This window comes from Cyprinus carpio, chromosome B2, assembly GCF_018340385.1.
Source record: "Cyprinus carpio isolate SPL01 chromosome B2, ASM1834038v1, whole genome shotgun sequence".
In the NCBI taxonomy this organism is placed as follows: domain Eukaryota; kingdom Metazoa; phylum Chordata; class Actinopteri; order Cypriniformes; family Cyprinidae; genus Cyprinus; species Cyprinus carpio.
In genome coordinates this window covers 23,437,308-23,455,770 of record NC_056598.1, presented here as the reverse complement: position 1 = coordinate 23,455,770, position 18,463 = coordinate 23,437,308, and the positions used below count along the sequence as shown (strand labels likewise).

General features: G+C 36.8%; 1 protein-coding gene across 2 annotated transcripts in view; it reads right to left on the bottom strand.

The window, feature by feature from the left end:
• LOC109068233 (ephrin type-A receptor 3-like) overlaps window positions 1-18,463 on the bottom strand; it is a 115,534-nt gene that overhangs the window by 91,285 nt on the left and 5,786 nt on the right. The window contains exons 1-3 of one of the 2 annotated variants that reach the window (XM_042718731.1): window positions 15,978-16,035; window positions 8,532-8,596; window positions 760-1,420 (exon numbers count right to left, since the gene is read on the bottom strand). In XM_042718731.1, the coding sequence (XP_042574665.1) occupies window positions 760-1,420; window positions 8,532-8,579 (709 nt within the window). In that variant the 5' untranslated portion in view covers window positions 8,580-8,596; window positions 15,978-16,035. Of the gene's footprint in view, window positions 1-759; window positions 1,421-8,531; window positions 8,597-15,977; window positions 16,036-18,463 lie in introns of those variants that run through there. The other variant, XM_042718730.1, reaches the window with a different exon arrangement.

The following is an 18,463-nucleotide window of genomic DNA, read 5'->3' as shown; positions in this document are numbered from 1 at the left end:
GTGTCATATATTACCCAATAATTTTTTTTTTTTATATATATAGTGACCTTAAAAGTATTTGGACACTTTTGCCACAGTTAAAACACATTTAACTTATTTTAATTTAAGGTATTAAAAAAAAAAAAAAATTTGCTAGTAGGTATTTTTCTTGCAAAAGAAAAAAACTGTTCTGATGCAGATGCAAATGATATTGATATTTGATATTTCTATGTAATGCAATGACATTTAAAAATATAAATGGGGAAGCACTGATATTAAAATACTGGCCAGTAACTTCCAATAAGCTGAAATGTATTTTATTATGGCTGATAACAGATAAATGGCAGCTATTAAAAAATCTATTCTATTTTGTCTAAATTAATAATCTTTATTTGTACAATCTTTGATGCTACAAATGAATTTAAGCACCACAACATTAAAATGTATAGTATGAAAAATTGATATGTGTATTGGATATTACATTCAACAATATTACTATTATTATTGTTTTTTAATAGTAACTTTATGTAAGCATTAGATGATGTAATCTTTATGTAAAAAGAGGGGAAAAGAGAATGCACAATTAAATATCCAATATCAACCAAAATATTTATATCAGTCTTAACATCAGTCATCAATATCAGTCAAGAAAAATGACATGTGCATCCCTACATTTTAAAGTGTAACTTGAAAGTACAAAAGTGTCGAAATACTTTTTAGGTCCACTGTATATCAGAAGTTGCCAATACAGGAGTAAATAATGCTGCATAAAAAACTCACGCTGACAGTAGTCCTTGTTTTCCTCAAAGCCTGGCTTGCAGACGCAGCGTCCAATGGGCACCAGCCATCCACCATCTCCACTGCAGTACATCCTCGGCGCCTCAAACTCCTCCGAGTCATTCACACAAGATCCCCTAACCTCCACCAAAGCCGAATCTCCCCCAGTCACCGTGTCGGGAAACTGGGCCAAGTTCAGAACGGCAAGAGGACACTTCTTATAGAAGACCCTCAGGGACACCAAAGCGATGCAGGCGCCAACATCTTGGAAAGCCAAGTAGAAACCCTTCTTGCTCAAGTTACTGATGTCCCTCACTTCTGTGTTTAGTTTCATAACGCGATCACCCACGTCAGTCTGCGTGAAGCTCTCATCGGCTGCGATAGTGTCGATCTTTATGTACTGGCTCTCTTTGATATACCACAGGTTGGGGTTGTTGGACTCATAGTAGTACATATTGAAAGTTTCTTTGCAGGTGCCAGGGACTCCAGGCAGACTGTTGCAGTCACGCAGGGTGAACTTAATCTCGATGTAGACGCGCTGCGCTCCATCTCGTGGGATGTGACGTGTGCGTAGCCAGTTGTTCTGATTAGCCTCCATCACATTACACACCTGGTAGGAGCGCATGGGGGTGTTCCTCTCATCCATCACACTGATTTCCTCCCACTGCAACAGACAGAACAATTGTTATGGTTGCAAAAATGTGCTAACTTTTTTCACAATTTTAATATGAACTGTGACATTTCAGTGGAATAAACTTATTTTATCTTTTAGAAACTATTATATATACACATACAGCATTTATATACACATTAAAATTAATACTTTTTTCAGCAAGGATGCATTAATTTAATCAAAAGAGACAGTAAAAACTTTATGATGTTAGAAAGGATGTCCATTTCAAATAAATTCTCTCCTTTTTAACTTTATCTCTAGTTATCAAAGAATCCTGAAAGAATGCATCACGGATGCTCAATATTTCACAAAAATATTATGTAGCACAACTGTTTTTAATGCTGATAACAATATGAAACGTTTCCTGAGCTAAAAATCAGTATATCAGAATTATTTCTGAAGGATTATGAGATACTAAAGATTGGAGTATTAAATGCTGAAATTTAGCTTTGCTTTCAAAAGGAACAAATTACATTTTAAAAATTTCACAATATTGCCTTTCTACTATATGTTTGATCAAATAAATGCAACCTTGGTAAGTGTAAGAGACTTTTACGTACATAAAAATAAAAATAATAATAACCCTCTGAAGTCGATTAACGCGTATACGCGTTTTGGGGTATTTTCTCCTGATAACCCCGAAAAGAACTTAAATTACACTTTCAGTTTTGATCGTACAGATAAGAGCAATACATCAATCGAATCTGTAAAGGGTCTACTTTTATCAATACTGGGCTGAAATATTGCATGCATATTAAGTTAATATTTCTTATATATTATTTCTATGTCATGTATCTCCATTTCATCATGCATTTCTATATTATTTTTATTTAATTTATGGAACAGATAGTGTGCCTCAGCTCATTACGTGTATGTGTGTATGTCTCCAGTATAGGCAGCAGTAGATAGAGTATGTTTAAGGGACTCGTCTCCCATCATCTCTTGCCATCTGCTTCCACTTGTCTAAGGTTCCTTCATTTGGAACACTTCATGCATAAGTAACATTTCACTCCTTAAAGGGAGAGAAAATAAACCATCCAGGGAGTCTTAGAGGGGTGGGCAATTTCTTGAACGACTGCTTCTCAAAAAAGATTCTGATTTGCTTCAATAAATTCTATTCCTTCTCTGTATAATTTGCAGCAGAAATGAGCTGAAGGACCACTGGCTCAGTTCTAAGTGATTTTAGGGATTCATTTGAGCTTCTGATCAATCAGCGAGTAACATACTAGACTTCAAATACTAAGAATTCAGAAATTGTTGCTTGACCACTTGAGTTCCCACTTGAAGACATTCCTCATCATTTCTGCTCAAGATTTCTTGAACATTGCATGATGGGACCAATCCACTGTGAGTACAAGAAGACAGGGAATGTTAAAGCTGGTTCTTTTAAAGAGCACTATGTTCTTTTGAAGGACTAGTTCGCATAAAAATAAAAAGTCTGTCATATTTTACACAACCTCATGCTGTTCCAAACCTGTATGACTTTTTTTTTTTTTCTTCAGTGGAACAAAAAATGAGAACTAACCACTCGTTTCCAATTACAGTAAATGCAGACTGGAGCTTTCAAGCACCAAAAAGGGTGTTAAAACGCCATAAAAGTGATCAGTACTAATGCAATTTTTTCTAAGGCCATGCAATACTTTTCTATGAGAAACAGCAAGTATCTGTATCAACATACAAAAAGGGTGACACTTATAAAACAGCATGCAAATTATTTAAACTTTTAGAATTTTCTTTATGAAGCTTTACAGCTCCTGTCCTCAATACTCATGACTGAATGGCAAAAGCCAAACAATACATGAAATTTCTCCTTTTGCGTTCCAAGGAAAAAGCAAAGTCAAATGGGTTTGGAATGAAACAAGGGTAAGTAAATGATGATAGCATTTTCATTTTTGGGTGAACTAATCCTTTAACAACCCTTAAACCGATTGGCAGCTGAATATGGGTGCACATTTAAGCAAATGGTCAAGGAGACAGAGTGCATCAGAATGTCTCCAAAAGAGCCATTTTCCACATCAGCGCAATCAAGCATTTGAAGTATTTTATTCCATGTGTCAGCACAGTCTGGAGTGCACATCACTTTGTAACCATGATGTCATAGCAACAAAGAGAGCATTTATGACACGTTGCCATTAGCTTATAGCTTTAAAAAAAAAAAAGTGATCGAGGCATGAGGGTCAATTGCTAGCGCAGTCTGGCTTAAACTGAGCCATATGCTGACTGGTGGGAATGGGCGGACATTACAGATCAAAGCGACATAGCCACTGAACGTCTTGGGTACGTTCTTTCCCTTCAAGTGCAATAAGTACGACATTTGAAGGAATATTTATACAGGGATAAAGGCAGGTTTATGCCTTTCTGTTTATTTATTTTCAAAACTCGGTCTGAACCCAACCGCTATGGAAAGTTTCTTTGGAAACGCATTGTCTGATTTCATGAAGTATTTTACCACAGATGGGTGGTTATACAAAAGTCTAGTGGGTTGTGTTACACACTCCAGATCTCCAGACGCACATATACAATTTAGTTACGCATTTTAGTATGCCACGATAGGGCACAGCCATCTGAAAGGAAATTGGCCATGTGCAGTTGATATATTCGTGAACATAACTAGCAAACCTTTAGCAAAAGCGTACATAAATCCTCCTACATGCAGCTAGTTCCACACAGACTCACAATTGCTAAGTGAAAAACAGGTTATTTGGACAGGAGGCAAAGCTTAGCCACTCTCAATCAACGTGGCGGTCATAAGTGTGACATGGGCGTCTTGTTAATTAGCGTTTCCAGCTGTCCGCTTCCCCTAGAGTCTCATCTGAAATACCTTAACTCCATTCCCCAGTCACCCTTCACAAGGCCTGACCGCTTTGAAGCCAACCAAATATGTCAGATCAGGGGGTCTGCTTAGCCCTTCATTGGCTTAACTTAATTGCAGGCCCACAATCATCTGGTAGTTTAAGATACTTAAGTGCAATTGACTTTAAATCCCTGAAAGAACGTCTGTTTTTTGGGCAGAAGGCCTCTTTTGGAGGACATGTTATTAGGGTTACCTGTTTTCTATCACTCTAGGTGAATTACTCCCTTCTATTTTAGTAACAGACATGCACACATATCCTAAATGACTATGGCCATTTGATAGCTGATCCAAAACAAACCTTCCACATCTGGGACAGGGAAAGCTGTATTAGCCTTGACCTGGGAGGGTCAAGTGGCAGTCGATTGAGTCAGTAATGTAAATATCCAGCGGAGGTGAAGCAGCCGCTTTGGGAACATGTCAGCTTTCCTGTGAGCCGCTCCACAACGGCGCAACGGCGGCGGGTTCAGCGGGTCACGGGTCGCCGCGATAATCCTCAAGTATGAAACGCAAACTGCACCTATGAGACCTGATTTAGCCTGATTTTACAGTTCACTCCCATTAAATAACTGCCGCATCAGCAAAACAAAGAGACTCCTACTATCACTGAATCTGAGGTAAACACCATATGAGGACAGGGAGGAATGTTCTCTGAAGAGTTTAACAGATGTCATGTTGATACAGGCCAATTGGAAGTGACTCTCACAGTATGTGGGAGTCACCCAATCCAGTAATCCAGTGTCTCTTAGTTTGGATTCTTAAACTGATAATTTATGGCTAAATTTGGTTAGTGGTTTGTTGTAGAAATGAATACTTTCTATTAAAAAAAGCTACTACAGACATTTGAATAAGAAAGTGTTGGGACATCTACAACATCTCCCCTTTACACAGGCCGTAAGACATTTTTTTCTTTAGCCGATTTCAAAATGACTGGTTAAATGGATTATATTTAAAAAATCTATGGAATTGAGGGCTGCAGGAATGAGTCCTAAAAGCATTTTAAGCATTTTTACACTTCAGGTTCAATCGCCCCAGTGTCAATGGGCTTTTGGTTAAATGCCTGAAGTCTGAAGTTAACACAAGTTCAAGGTATTTTCATGGTTTATTTTACATTAAATACATCAGTTACACTGGACAAGTGATTCTTTTTAAGCACTTAAAAAAGATGTTTCACAACAAGTAGCTAAATGGGACTAATAGAGGTTGTCGAGGATGTTAAACATCACGCCACACAGAAAAACTATTTTACTCACTAGTCCTCTTTCATAGTCTGTTTAATATGGAGTGAGAATCATTTCTCACTCTATAGTTTATACTCACACTCTTGCAAACTTTCCTAACTAAAACATTTCAAATTGTAAACTGTAAACAAAGAATGAGTTGCTGGAAAAAGCAGTGGTGATGTAATGTATTTCATTTATAGCAAAGTTGTGTTCATTATTGAGAATATTGATAAACAAAATATTCAAAAATCAAGAACTTGTGTCATTCACAGATAATTTTCTCGGTAATAATCCCAAATCTAATGGAAAAATTGCAATGTTTTTTTGCCAACCAGATTGGCCTACAAAAATCAGCATTCTATAAAAAATAAAAAATAAAATAAATAAATAAATAAATAAATAAATACATAAATAAATAAATAAATAAATATTGAAATCAGTAATGTTATGCTTTAGATGCCATCATAACCCAGTAATGTAAAGTAAAAAACAATTATTAAAAATTTAAATGATTGAATTATTCATTTTGACTTTTACTAAAGAAAAATTTGTATTTTATTTGATTATTTTTAATATTTTACCCAGGTGCTGGGTCATTTTAACGCTGGGTTATTTTGTTCTACCTAACCACTGGGTTGAGCTTGTCTCTGGTGAAACTTCTCAACAACGCAGCTTTTTAAGCCCACAGGAGAGATTGGTTTTCAGCGCCGACGCCGATTTGGTGCACTCTTTCTGGGAAATAAATGTTTGTATAAATTTTATTTCATTTAAGTCTTTAATGTGGGGTAAATTATATTATTTTACACAATGCAACATAAGGACAAGATGTCAGTTAGCTGCGTCAGTACTCAGCAGCGGTTGTTTCACGCTGGAAACGCCATTGTCTTGCATAATATAAATGGATTTTATTCGTTATAATACTGAGCATAATTTGATTTGATGTTAAAATATGTTCTCTAATTTCAGTACTGTTGGTTTTTGAGCAGGTTTTGGAGTCAGTCATGCCATCTCTCAGCTACGAGTGAAATGTGAGGCCGCAGTCTAAATTTCGTGGTTCCCCCGTAAACAGCAGCCTTTCTCCGGCTCAGATTTCGGTAAAAAGCGATTACAGAGAACGGTTGAATACACTTAAATTAAAATTCTACTTTTAAAAGCTCCTTTTTATTTCTAAAATGCTTGTTAAACCAGTTTAAATGTATGTGATATTGTAAACTATGCTGTATTCACCCAAATAAATTCAATTTGTCTTGTAGTTTGTCCATCGGTGTTCTTGCTTAATAATAAATGTTTATCTTTTGATTATTGCTGTTGCCTATAGTATTTCTGTGTTTGATTTTTAATTTCCAGCACATTTTAAGCCAGCAATATAATCATTTTAAACAATAGATTACCTAAATTAAACAACCCAGCTTGGTGGGTATAAAAGTTTAGCCCAACCAGCTGGGTCAAAATAACCTAACATGTGTTCAGTCCAATATTTATCCAGTGCTGGGTTGCTAAATAACCCAAGCTGGTTTCTTTTTAACCCAGCAGTGTTTAGAGTGTAGTATTAGATGGTTGTAATAGTAATCTACAATGTAAAATAGGCAGTAACAAGCATTCACAATTAATGAAAACACTAATAATGGTCACTAAGTGATACGATCCCGATATCATGCATCCCTGAAACACAAATTCCTATGCTTGTACTATGCAGGGCAGATAGTATGCTGAAACTGAAATGCAGTCCTAGAGAAACAGTCTTCTGTAGTCGCTCCACTCATCTTCTGAGAAGCTGGTGATGGGTTCACTCACACTACAGCAGCGCTCAATCTCACTACAGCAATCCAAACACCAAGCACACCAAGCAGTTTACAAAAGCTAATCTCCTCTATATAAATGTAAGAGACCTGCAAAGAATACTGTGACTATTAAACATGACAAATCTCATAACTCCTAAGTTTGGCTTATAGGATATATCTGTTTTGAGGATCTTGCTCTATTGCGTTTGCATTTTCTCCACAACTTTTAAATGTCATTCAATATTCACATGATCTCCTAGGGTGAGGCAGTGGGTTTGAGTTATTGAAAATGTATCAGCCTGTTATGCAATGCGATACTCTGTTATGCAAGTCTAATATTTCTCGGTTTGAGAATGGGTACAGACTTCATGTCTGTCGTACTATTTTCAGCGAAAAATCATTTGTAAATTCCGCTCATCTCCAGATTTAGCTGCTACACGACACGTCTCGTAGACACGCGTGTGGGGCACAGACAATCTGATCTAGCTTCTGACGGCTCTATTAAATCATTTAAAAGGCGGCTGTGACATCCCAAAGATTGATTTTCCTTTAAGCCCACCATGGTTTTTGCAAACTCAATTATTTTTAGACCACTTTGGGTGCCTGAAAAAAAGACAGAACAGGCCTTCTCTACTCAAAATAAAGGCTCCTTCTTTTGCTCTTTGGCACAAGGGATTGTGTTCCTGCTTTAGAGACTCGTAATCTTGACGTCTTCCTCAAATAAATTGGAAGCAAGCGACTGGGGAAGTTGGTGTTAAGCCGAACATGAGCGCCTCTTGGCTGGAAACAGGTCTAAGCTCACTAGACTCCACATGACCTTGACACCACATCCTACAATTTACACACACACAGAACAGTGGCTAATTTTTATAAGAACTTGAGAACGTGCTTACAGCTTTTCTTTCCCATGAGCCCGATGAATGCTGTATCCACTCTTATGAATATACATGTGCAGGTCGGGTCTAACCATATGCAATTCCAGCACATCTGAAACGCGACAGCGTGATTACAGATGATTGTTGGCAAGAAAAAATGTGCTATAGGGGTTCAAAAGTGTGTGGAAGCCCAGGAGCATAGATTCATTTTAATTTTCAAAAGTTTGTCCCTGCGTGGTTCAAATCATTTTGTGTAAAACAGGCACAGATAAAACGCACCATAATTTGGGCTGGTTGCAAGAGTTAGAATTGATTAAAGACGTTTGGGGGGCTTGTGTGTTTGTCTTGATTTTGATTGGTCGTGTTACTCACCCCTTCAGCTGGATAGGCCTCCCAGCCAAGGTCTCCCAGAGCAGACATAGTGTCCAGCAATGTAACTAGAGAGAAAGATAGAGAAAGAGCACACAGGGGAGAGAAAAAAAAGTAATGATTTGTTAAAGTTCACTCAACCTCGTGACATATTGTGAGCAAAACAAGCCGGTTAGATGAGATAGCATATTTGGCAAGTAAATCACAGAGCAGTTGCAGACAATCAGGTCTGTAGCCTGTGGGACGAGAGTCTAGCCCCACGGTTTAAATCATTCCCACAATGCCCTCCTTCATCCAGCGGCGAAACCCAATGCTGGGAACCCATTACGAGAGAAAGACTGTTTTGTAAATCAGATATATCAATAAAAACACATTCATGTCTTACACAGCATTACCGGCAAAACAAACTTTTCCCTCGATCACAGTATTGATGGTTTTAATTTTCATTTCGGGAGTATATATGAGTATGCGTGTGTATGCCAAGGGGAATGGGTCAACAAACCATCTAAAATGCTATTTAATTTCTCATACTAGTCTCTCTCTTCATCGCACAGCATGAAATAATGTCTTAGCATCTACAGCTATTAATTTTTAATCACCTCCGATGCTGCGTTTTCATATTGAGGAAAACATATACACAGCTCATTTGATAAAGTGTTGCAAATCATTTTCTACATTTCAATACTACATTTCATAAACATAATTAAAAGATACAATTATCAAAACACCGATTTAGATACATTTGATTCCCATATAAATATGGTGGTACTGTTTTTGGTGTTGCCAGCTGTAACAGTAACATTACAGAAATTAACTGAACAAAATCTGAATTTATAACATCATTATTAAAATGTCATATATGTTTATTATACATTTGAATAATACATGACATATTAACGCTGTTATTAAATCGTGTTTTAATAAAATAATCGATCATTACATTATTCTTTTTAGAAAAAATAATGCAGCCTGATTGATTGATATACACTCAGACTCTCTCTCTCTCTCTCAAACACACACACACACACACACACACATACACAGACAATCACAACTTCTAGTCAATACTTCAGGATATCCTCATAAAGAAATGCTGAGCACAGCGTGTTTTTTATATTGGCACACATGCAATTTATTGGCATGCAGATCTTAAGTGGTTTAATAGCCTTGTTTGTCTTTCACCCTCTCGGAAGTCAATGTTTTAACTGGATTTGTCAAAAAAAAAAAAAAAAGTAAAGTAAAGAACAAAAGTATGACCACAGTATCCTTAGCTGTTGTGTATGAAGCTGAGTGGGATGTGTGTTTGATTTATAGTGACAGTGCAGTGTTGGTGTAAGATTAATGGAGTCATGTATCATAAATATTTTCCCGCAGACTGACTGTAATCCTTAAGCGGTGAGAGGGATCTGCTCTACCTCACATATTGTGCACTGCATAAAATGTCGAAACAACTACAGCGACACAGAGCTGTGAATGTCAATGGCTCATTTCACATTCAAAGTGTTTAGCCAATCATAGAAGATGCCGTTTAAATAAAATATATTTTAATAGAAATGGTTTTGCCTATATAGCCTAATATTATATGTAAGTAAAGGACAAAATGAAACAAAAAAAGGGTTCATATGGAGTGATTCGGTGAAGCCAGATTCATCTCCCCTCCTCCTCTCTTCTGTCCCCATCTAAATCCTCTGGATTGATGAGGAGCGCTTTTCCAAAGAGCTCTATGCCTGATGCAACACATTACACCCCAGTGATGGTGACATTTGTAAATAAATAAAGTTGCAGTGAAAGTGTGTCAGAGTGTTTGCTGAGGCCATTTACTCAGTGAACAGGTACCCTTTTCGCTGAGGAAAGGTCGCTCTTTAAAACCACACACAACAGATAAAGAGCATTTCTGTGGTCTGTTTGGTTAAACCTAGTGATTACTGATGTCTTTAACAGCACACTGTCTAATGGAGGGCAGAAGCTGACCCAATACAACTGCCCTGCGGATGAGAACCACTAATTTGGATGCGTTAAATCGGGATAAACAATTCCGAAATGGCAGAGGAAAGAGGAAGCCAATAATAATGCGGATAACACAGGTGGATGACTGTTATATAAATTATTCACAAAGCTGCTGATAAAGCCTGTGGTGGCGAAACAAAAGACAGACTTTAACTAAACACCACACATCCCACTTCTGCTCTAAGGCTGAAGATAGATAGATAGATAGATAGATAGATAGATAGATAGATAGATAGATAGATAGATAGATAGATAGATAGATAGATAGATAGATAGATAGATAGATAGATAGATAGATAGATAGATAGATAGACAGACAGACAGATGATCAAACAAACAAATGAACGAATGAACGAAACAAACAAAGAACGAGCGATAGATAGATAGATAGACAGACAGACAGACAGACAGACAGACAGACAGATGAACGAACGAACGAACGATAGATAGATAGACAGACAGACAGACAGACAGACAGAGACAGACAGACAGATGATCGAACTAACGAACGAACGATAGATAGATAGATAGACAGATGATCAAACAAACAAATGAACGAACGATAGATAGACAGACAGACAGATGAACGAACGAACAAACAGAACGAGCGATAGATAGACAGACAGACAGATGAACGAACGAACGAACGAACGAACGAACGAACGATAGATAGATAGATAGATAGATAGACAGACAGACAGACAGACAGATGATCAAACAAACGAACAAACGAACGAACGATAGATAGATAGACAGACAGACAGACAGATGATCAAACACACGAACGAACGAACGAACGAACGAACGATAGATAGATAGACAGACAGACAGACAGACAGATGATCAAACACACGAACGAACGATAGATAGATAGATAGACAGACAGACAGACAGACAGACAACTTTCCTAATTTCTCATCTCTTTGTCTCTTCTGTACTTTTTTTACTCGTCTCACTCTATTTCTCTGTCCCTGGAGAAGTGAATTCATCTGTAAGTGTAACTCTAACTTGACTTGCTTTCTCACATCTAAAAGACTGTTGTCCATTTGTGTCCCAACCCTGCTCCAATTCATCATCCAATAAAACCAGACACAAAACACCATCCATGACTCAATACCAGATCAAAGCCAGCAAAACACTTTACAGTAAGATTCATATATTGCCTCATCTCACACATCTGACAAATAAAACACTATAAGGATTTATAAGGATTCATGTTTGCTGCAGAGATAAATTTTTCTCTAAACACAACATGTGAATAATTTTCCGAAGACCACCTCTGTTGTCTGCATGAGCAGATTGCATGGGTTCTTCACAGGGTTTGGTTTCAAACAGGCATGCTCATGTATCGATTATTGTCGGCGGGCAGCATTGTACATGGGCAAGAAAAGCAGAGAGGCTGTGGGACTGTGTTACTGGAACAGGACGCCCCAGAGACAAGCTAGAGTCCACTCCAGGATTTTATTGTGATAAATCATTAAATACGACACTTTTATCATAATCCATTGATCTGTTGCACTTTTAGTTCCTTGCATTAGTGAAACTCTAAAGGAAGCATATGGAGAGGAAAATGTTTGTTATTGTCTGACATACATAAAATTAGTTTTAGTGGTCAGGCTGAAAAACTGGCTGACGTTTGGGCAGTTTAAGGTTGTGTTTACACTTGGCAGGCTTGGTTTGAATAAAACAGACTCTGGTGTGATTGCTCTGTTAGTGTTGTTCATTTGAATATGTGCAAAGGCTTCCATCCCGAACCTTGGTGCTCACAGAGTGGACCGAGACCCACTTTTTCATGTTTGGTAAGTTTAGTAAATTTGCAAAATATACGTCACAAAAAATGTCCAGTGAGGTTGTGATCTAATCCTTATGCTTTTTATTTTGTATCTTTAGGTTCGTGATAAAAATGAGAGTGGGGACACTAATTGAACCAGGACTAAATATACCATTTTTCTTTTTTGGTCCAGACTAAAAGAACCAAGAGAACCAAACAACAAATTTAAACACAGCCTAAGATGATCAGCATTGAATCAAAATGAGCAATTCACACCGACAGTGATTAAAATTGCTTGAATCACATAAAAAGATTAGGTTGCAATTAAGGAATCGCTAATGCAATTATTATTATTTTTTTTTTTTTTATGTACATCACATTAAAATGTAATAGTATACACTGTTTGAATAATACATATATGTGTGTGTGTGTGTGTGTGTGTGTGTGTGTGTGTGTGTGTGTGTGTGTGTGTGTGTGTGTGTGTGTGTGTGTGACCCTGGACCACAAAACCAGTCTTAAGTGTCAATTTTCCAAAATTACAATTTGAATATATAAGCTTTCCACTGATGTAAGGTTTATTTAGATCGAACAATATTTGGCCGAGATACAACTATTGTAAAATCTGGAATCTGAGGGTGTAAATAAATCTAAATACTGAGAAAATCGCCTTTAAAGTTGTCCAAATAAATTTTTAGCTATGCATATTACTAATCAAAAATTAAGTTTTGAAATATCTTAACTTAATAAACTAACAAAATATCTCAAAAAAAAAATATATTTACTCAATACCCTACTCATAATTAAAAAAAATAAAAATTATACATATAAACAATGCCTCTGTATACTGAATATATATATATATATTATAATATGAATATATTACTATAAAAAAAAATATATAATATAATTATATATAGAATATATATATTACATATATATATATATATATATATATATACTATCATTATAATATATTTTTTTTTTATTTTTTTTTTTTTTTTATTCAGCACAGAGGCATTGAAGCATTTAAAAATAAAGTAAAAGTATTCAAATAAATTCCATAATATATTTACGAGCTGTTTTCTACATAATGATAAAGTGTTTTAGAAAATTGTTTCTTGAACACGAAATCAGCATATTAGAATCATTTCTGATAGATCATGTGACACCAAAGACTGGAATAATGGCTGCTAAAAATTCAGCTTTGCCATCAAAGGAATAAAATATGTTAATTAAAACAGACAAAAATTTATTTTAAACTGTAATCTTAATAGTATTATCGTTTTTACTGTATTTTGATCAAATTAATGCAGACTTGCTAAGCAAAAAATAAAACATTACTCAAAATCTTCAAATTCTTCATTAATCATAATGCTTTCTAAGAAAATTCTTGGCTGTCCTCAGACATCGGCCACTGAAAAACCAATTTCACTCGCTTGATCACTAGCATAACAACACACATCCAGAAATTGAGACCATCATCAAAACGGTTCCCTTTTTCATTCTCGTTTTCTCTCTTTATCCAGATCCCCCATGATGCTCGCTTTCTCTCTTTCAATCTCGTCTGCTGTTGAAGTGCTTGAGTCCAGGCCAGTGGTTATTACGGATGCTTTGAGTGGGGAGAGCTCAGTGTTCCTCTGGCTATGATCTGCACTTCCATCCCCTTTCGCTTTCTAATCCCGGCGGAAGAGCTGCTTTAATCTACCTGCCAGCAATCAAACACCCCACCAGCCCTTCCAATGCCTTAGGCAGAGCCGCAGACTTCACAATGAGGGCGGCAGCCAAAAACATACGCTTTGTCACAGGTGTGAATATACGGACTACCTACTGAAAAGCAGAATCAATATGAAGATAAAAAGGTGTATTGAAGTGTCCTACCTATAGAACACATTAGGCCTAAAAACATAAAATTTATAATAGATAAAACACAAAAATGCACACACACACCTCTGAACCTCTCTGATGCACTTCTCCATCTGAATGAGGCCGTCAATGGTGCTTAGGGCCTTTCGTTCCACTCAGAGTGTTGTCGTGGTTACAGGGAGGTACTATGGTACAGCAAGGGGGAAATTGAAGATTTGTGGATCTCGCTCCAGTAAGACATTAAGGAATGCTGGAGTCAGTGCGGTTCGGTCAGCTCTCTCCACACTGGGTCACTCGGCAGCCAATGGCACATTAGTGAGCACATAATCACTGCTGAGGGCCGAGTCAGTGTACCTGCGAGCAGCTACCAGCATCATGGGCTGCATCTATAATGAGCCAAAGTCATCAGAAAAGCATATGGAAGAGACCACTTCCTCTTCCAAACTCACTGCTTGCTTGGAACGACGTATTTAAAACCATTTTAGACAGAGATGCCAGATATTTCAGTGACTATATCAGTATTAGCATTTGTTTGTTTTTGTCTGATTGAAGATAATATCAAGGTGGTTTTTTTTTTTTTTTTCTGTGTTAAAAGTACTTAACACTTACCCATATGTTCTTCTTAATTTCTCATTTTACTGTACATTAATCAGTGGTGGACGAAGTACACAAATCAAGTACTTGAGTAAAAGTACAGATACGTATAATCAAATATTACTCCAGTAAAAGTAAAAATACTCCTTTTTCAGTTTTACTCGAGTATAATTTTATATAGGCTACTTAATTTAATTTTATATTGGCACACATTTTTTATAATGCTCAAATGCTCTACTGCTCAAAATACCTGGGATTTTCTCAAAATAACCACTGTATAGAGTCGAGATATATTTTTGTTGATATGGACTATGTTGATGAGAGTAATGTTCACTGTGAAGCTTACCTGAGAGAATGTGATGTACCTGAGAGAAAACAGATTTGTTCATCTGATCTTCACCAGTAAGAAAAAAGTGTTTTACAGTTTGTTCTTTTGCAGAACATCACAGTTATATATGACATGAGAATAAGGCCTGAAGTTAGGAAGAACATTTTAAGGAAAATATAATTATATTTTCATCATGATTTTTTTTCTTCTCAATCCTTGTCTGTGGTGTAAAAACACCCCTGGCCAAATGCCCCCAGAGAGCATCACTTCCCACTTTGATAATTACTGCAGTTACCATGTTCTGAACATCACATGCTTTCTTTTTCCCCAGATGTAATCTATCTAGGTGGTTGAATAAAAATATTTGGACGTTATATTTAAAAATAACCTCAATTTAGCACCAGCAAGCTTGTTAGCTAGACAGTTAGCATCAGCTAAAAATATTTACTTATTTTCAGTATGGTTATGAATAAACATTCATATCTGTCTAACATACTCAGCTAGTTAATAAAAATGTATACTGTTGATAAACAATATAAAAACAGACGTCACATAGGACTAAATTCGTAGCATTTTAATAAAACTGTTAACGTTACGGCAGCGGGGAATTTGAACGAGCATGATTATTGTTATTTTATTTAATCTGTGTTATGTTAATGTTACGTTTTTGTTGCTGTTGTTGTTATTTTTCCCCCTAAAACATAGAGACGCCGATTGATCTGATGTGTCTGCATTCAAGCATTGCAGTGGGCTTAAATAGATCACTGTTTAGAGCTGATTTAGTTCACAAACAACTGACAGTTTTGACCTAAATATGATTTTCAGGTCTTGATTTTATTTTTTTTTTATTTTTTTTCAATCCTAAAATTCGACATTAGTAACTTACTTTTAGCAGCATCAGTCGCGTGCGCGCTCACAAGATCTCCCGGTTAGTTGTGTACTATTCAGTTCACTAGAGACTCGCACTAAACGGTTCATTTGAATCAGTGAGTTGTTGACTCTAGAACAGCTGCAATCGGATCATTCTAATTCGTGAATGAATCGTTTGGTGCGATTTGCGAACCGATTTAAAAGGGTAATTGAAAAAAATCAGTTTGTTCTTGAATCAGACACCACTTCTGCGTGTCAGAGCACGTGATATATTATAAGGAGTAACGATATGTTTTATGAAATGTAGTGAAGTAAAAAGTACGATCTTATGCTTTGGAATGTAGTCAAGTTAAAGTAAAAGTTACTCAAAATAAAACAACTCCAGTAAAGTACAGATACTTAAAAAATACAGTAACGAAGTAAAGCTATTCCGTCACTGCCCACCACTGACATTGATAGCATATAACATTTGTGATCTGTTTTTTAGTATGAACACTAAAATAAATAATATTGTCCATCAAATTCTAATATGCTCTTTTTTTATTAAACAGTGTTGTTTAAAGGGGTCATATGATGAAATTTCAGTTTTTCCTTTCTCTTTGGAGTGTTACAAGCTCTTGGTGCATGAAGAAGATATGTAAAGTTGCAAAGACTAAAGTCTCAAATCCAAAGAGATATTCTTTATCAAAAGTTAAGACTCTGCCACGCCCCCCTAAAATGGCTCGTTCTAACATGCCCCCACAGGTCTACATCACTATGTGGAAATATTTGCGTAATGCTGCCCAAATGTTCACGCAAAGAAGGAAGGCGTGGTTTCAGTAACCGCAGTTAGTGTTGAGCCAGAAGCAGCCCAGCGAGTCAGGGAGATACTGTGTGTTTCTAGGTGAAAGCAAAAGCACTTTATTTGGCCTTCTGAAAGTAGATACATTTAGGAATCTTTAAGATTACTTACAACAGAACAGCAACGCATTTTATGGACGACCATTTCGTGAACTTCAGAGAGGAGGTAATTCTGACTTTGCTACGACAATCTGCCGTTTCTGAATCAGCTACTGTAAGTATGTTTTGTTATTAGTTTAAGTATTTGCTATTGAATGTTCAAATGCAGAGTTTTGCGCATCGTGTGTGTGTGTGTGTGTGTGTGTGCGTGTGTGTGTGTGAGAGAGAGAGAGACAGTGTCACACAGTGGAGTCAGCTGTCTTAACCGTCCATGGCTTGTGTACTGCAAACACATAGGAGCTTCATCACTGTTTCTGCACGCGACTCGGTTCCCCTTTCCGGCTTGAACTGCTGGTAAAACCAAGGACATTATTAACTGTCTTTACATTTATTTTGAAAGATGAAGCTCGCGATTATGGAAAGGGGTGTTTCATTTCCGACGAGTGCTTGTGGTGTTCGGCCGAGCACAATACACTGGGTCAGTTGGCCAATCAGAGCAGACTGCACTTGTCAGAAGGGGGAACTTCATAGAAAACGATGCGTTTGAGAGAGGCGGGGCACAAAGGACCTATACAGTATTTGAAAAATAATGTGTTTTTTTGAACATTAAAGCATGTCAACATATTCTGTTACTCCAAATACAAAAAAATAATGATCTTTAAAAAGGCATCAAATGACTCCTTTAATACAATTTTGTAAACAATTTTCTTTCTGAAACGCGGCGATTTTTACAAAGCTCATCGTTCTGAAAAGCGAGGTGGGTAAAGGCACCAAGAGCTTGTACCAGTCCCAAGACATCGTTCTGAAAAGCGAGGTGGGTAAAGGCACCAAGAGCTTGTACCAGTCCCAAGATTAAGGAAAAATTGAAATGGCATCATATGAAGGCACCAAGAGCTTGTACCAGTCCCAAGATTAAGGAAAAATTGAAATGGCATCATATGACCCCTTTAAAAATGCAATTTTGTGTAGAAAGACTAAAATAGTATTTTCTTGTAAACCTCTCCAATAATCTTTGTTTTATTTACATTTTTACATATTAGCTGTATCCAGAATATTTAGCTGCCAGCAACAACACAATTTAGACATCTGAGATAGAGATTTGTACTGTATATTTTCTTATTTAAAATAGCATTTGCTCAGTCTGGCTCTGTAAAATACTGAGAAAAATATTGTAAATTAAAAATTGTGGTGTTTGTTAGCCCTCTAAATGTACTGTAGAATTTATCCGAAGCACCGCAAAGTCAGACAAGCACAGACACACACAAAACTGTGGACAGGAGAGAACGAAAAAAACTGAATACACCCGCTTACGCACACACATGCACTCTGACAATCACACAGGTGGACAAAGCTTAGAGTCATGGGAACACAAAGCTTTAGAAAACAAGATTTTTGAATGACAGCATCCTCAAGTCCCTTGGCACCAAATTGGCCACAGGAGGGAAAGAATGAGAGAAAGCTGGAAGAGTAAAGAGTGTGAGTGACTGAGGGAGAAAAAGAGAGAAAGAGAGAGACTTTCAGTCAGTCCAGGCTAAAGCTCATTGGCATACAAATCCTTCCCAC